Source organism: Frankliniella occidentalis, unplaced genomic scaffold, assembly GCF_000697945.3.
Source record: "Frankliniella occidentalis isolate FOCC.00 unplaced genomic scaffold, Focc_3.1 Scaffold292, whole genome shotgun sequence".
NCBI lineage: Eukaryota > Metazoa > Arthropoda > Insecta > Thysanoptera > Thripidae > Frankliniella > Frankliniella occidentalis.
Genome location: NW_026267418.1, coordinates 252,887 through 256,512, shown reverse-complemented (window position 1 = coordinate 256,512; position 3,626 = coordinate 252,887). Strand labels below are relative to the sequence as shown.

Genomic DNA, 3,626 nt, shown 5'->3' with positions numbered 1-3,626 from the left:
GAGTTACGCTCACCATGCACTGGGCTTGTGCGGCCAGAGCGATGCAGGGATGTCACGTTCCAAAAAATGTGACATATTTAACAGAATGTTATACAATTCACATTTAGTAGAATGTGACCTCACAGTATCTTAACAACAGTGTAGTTGCACACTTGGTAAATTAGTATATTTGAACAAAAATACTATGGCTACTTTACTGGCTGCTCATAGATTTTGGTCATCAAAAACGAAATGAAATACTAGGAAAATATGTTACATGCAAGTTCTTACCGCTTGGTTGCTCGGTTGTATCTGTAGTCACGAGCAAAGGACCATAGCGTTACCTCCTCCAGGAGACGTGGCCGTTTTGGATAGCGCTCGAGTACAGACCCTCTGGGAGCGCCCTGGTCAGAGTTTGACTCTCCGCCGGTCTCGCCCTGCTCACCACCCTCTTCAGCGAGCGGGCCGTCGTCAGGATCGTCTACTTCGTCCTGAGAGTCAGCGTCTCCAGTAGGCCTGCCACACAATACCCAGTCATTAGCGTAAAAATTTACCTTTACGAACTGCCTAGAGCAATGCCACAGCTTTTGGCTCGTTGCTAGGTGAAGGATCTCCTGCGAAGAATAGTCCCTTTCGCTGATGGACTGAACGCAACGTCTTTGGATGGCCTTGCGCGCACTTTCATCATCCCTCAGATCCTTCATCGCATCTTGAAAAAGTTCTTGCATGCCCATGGACTTTTTCTCTCCCTTTGCAGCGTATTTCGCAAGGTAATTTGCAAAGGCCTGTTTGGAAAGGATCGGCTTACCATCCATGTTCCCAATCCACGCAAGAATGGCTGGTATTATGTGACCGTTAAGAAGAGGGTCATTTCGGCGCGGGACGAATTGGGGCTCGCCCTTGTCGTCAAACACGATCTGAGTCTCGTCAGAGAGGGGGAAGGGGAACTTAAATCTACACTCTAGAGGCTGGCCCGGTCTCTTGCGACGCAAGCAGTAGCCCTCAGAGCAGCGAGTGTGCCGCTGCACACGGTTCAGGATCTCTCCCAGGTGGCGCTCACGGTCCTCAGGGGCGACATCGCTGGTGCGCTTCCGGCATGGGTGCACGGCCGAGTTGGGGAGACCCAGGCCGCAGTTCCACGCGCTGACGATGCGGTCGAAGTAGGCGACGACGTCAGCAAACTCTTCCGGGGTCATCTCCTTGAGGCGCGTCACATCTGGAGCACCCTCAAGGTAAAGAAGAGCATGAACATGTGGGCTTCCACGGAACTGCCACTCGAACCGCCACCAGAAGTCCTTTAAGGGATACATCAATTTAAAAATTTTGAGTAGGAAATACTCTGCCCTTTTAATGAAAAACATGCTTGGGACAAATGGCTGGTCTGCAATGAAGTTTCGCCGCTGCTCCTCTGTCAACTCGTCAAGCGACACGCGTTCCTCGTCGGAGAGAGGGACGTGTTGCTGCTCTAGAATGAGACGAAACAGGTCCGGCCAGTGAAGATCTGCAGCGGAGAGAGTAACAAACAGAGTAGGCAGTCCAAGCTCGTTAACCATGTCCAGCAACTCGCTAAGGCGCGCCCCCCAGTACTGACGCGTGCCGTGCAATTTAGCGCCATAAAACATGATCTCCCGTGTGAGTGCTGGCCTAGCTGCCACCATCTCGCGGAGCTCGCCGACCGTTCTGCCCTGCAGCGCCTCGTTCCTCCTCACGAAGAGGCTGCCGGCCCGCAGAGCCTCGTGCCGCGTCACTGTATTGAACGCGAAGAAGCGGAAGCGAGGGTCGTTGGCAAACCGGCCATCCTTGTACTCCAGCAGGTGTTTGAAGTACTGCCTCGGAGTAACACGGTACTGCCGGTCGAGACTTAAATCAGCTGCACCTGTGGGGAAAAGGGTCGGAAATGCCATAGCTACATAGCCCGGAGTATTGAACTCGTCCACCGGGGCGCTGCCACCGGAGGGCCAGTCCAACACAGCCGACACCTGCTCCTCCTGGTGGTGGTGCTGCAAGAGCGGGACACCTGATGACGCGATGCCGTGGGCACCCTGCTCCGCTACTCCGACCCCCGCATTCTCGACGAGGACCTCGGCGTCGTCCTCACGGCTCGCGACTTCTTGCGACCCGGTGGTTGCAGGCTCTGGCGGTGGCGAAGCGTTGAATGCCGCAGGATCATCGGGTTCCTCGTAGTCATACCTTTAGGCAATGAAAAAGGCCACTGAGCAATTGTTGCATAGGAAACATCTTTCTGTGAATGCACCGTTACAATGAACAAAGCACTTCCCGATGCTACTTTCCGCCCCATATTTTAAGTTTAAAACAAACCGAATTTTTCACCTATTTATTTTTCCGGAAAACTACCAACCGTAATTTAATGGCAAATTGTTTGCAAAGCGGTCATAACACGAATTGAGATAGCCTATCTTGATCGTTCAGATAGGCTAAGGTAAGGCTTGTGTGAAACTCGAAAAGTCGGTGCCTTTCGAGATTAAACTGAAAACAGTTTCCTTTCATCTGACTTTTCCAGTAAAACCCTGGCCTTACCTTAAGAATTTAAAAATTACTAAATAAGTAAAACATGAGAATTCTTTAATCTATGCTGAGCGGATGCGAAACGGTTTTTTTTTTTCGGAAACAACCAGCAATAGTTGCAGAAATATATTATAGCCCTATTCATATTTACAAGATAATATCCATTGCCGAGCCACTTATTACTTACCCCTGTACTTCCGAGAAGGCATCCCCGTCTTCTGGAAGTAGAGCCAAATTGTCCTCGTTCAGGTCAATGTTGGCGTAGTGAGGGTTGTTCTCGCGGAGCCAGACGAGAGCGGCTCGGACGACACCTGACCGAACCCGGAAGTCAACGTGGCCACTGGAGTCCCGCATGCGCACCGCGACAACTGACGTCAAGTCCTGCACACGTTTAGTCCCAGAGGGTTACGTTATGACTAAACAATGTACGAAAACGTATTTATGAAAAAAGTTCCACGTTTCGCACAAAAAAAAGGAAAATAGTTAGCTGTAAGTGGTTCAAAAGATTCGATTTGGGCCATAGAATTTCAGAAGATTCGATTCGGATAAAATTTTAAAAATTTGATTTGATTTGAACCTGATGATTTACACAGCCTTAAGCTTAATATTAACACGTTGACGCCATTTAAAACTAAACGTGACAGGGTAGATTCATTAAAAGGACACGGCTCAAGGAGGCAAATAAGCACGCCAAGCACGTATAAAGCAACATTCGAAATCCAAGTGTGGTCAGCTGACTGGCTAATCAGTAGGTCCGTACATGGTAAAAACAATGTCTCACTTTTAGAAGGAAAAGAGAAAACTTTGAGGAAATTCCTTGGTTTAAGGAAAGCTTCTCAGATTTAGGGGAGGTTTCCTCAAAAAATGTGTGATTTCTCCTCAATTTTAGTACAGGTGCCTTAAAATCTCAGGCGAAATCCGAGAAGTTTTAAATAAGACATCAATTTTAACGAGTGAGCAGACTGAGTGAGCAGACACCAGTTAATCGTGATTTTCCAACCGTTAGATCTTATACCACTACGAAACCGATATAAATGAATAATACTGGTTACTTTCAGTTACGAACTGTTCATAGTAATTATCGCGAAATGACGAAATTCGATAGCAGTGTTCGATAGCGG

General features: G+C 48.5%; 1 protein-coding gene across 1 annotated transcript in view; it reads right to left on the bottom strand.

The window, feature by feature from the left end:
- Nucleotides 1-266: 266 nt before the first annotated feature.
- Nucleotides 267-3,626, bottom strand: part of LOC113207158 (uncharacterized) — a 22,722-nt gene continuing 19,362 nt past the window's right edge. The window contains exons 3-5 of the mRNA XM_052273677.1: nt 2,693-2,886; nt 544-2,169; nt 267-495 (exon numbers count right to left, since the gene is read on the bottom strand). Coding sequence (XP_052129637.1) covers nt 267-495; nt 544-2,169; nt 2,693-2,886 — 2,049 coding nt within the window. The remainder of the gene's footprint in view (nt 496-543; nt 2,170-2,692; nt 2,887-3,626) is intronic.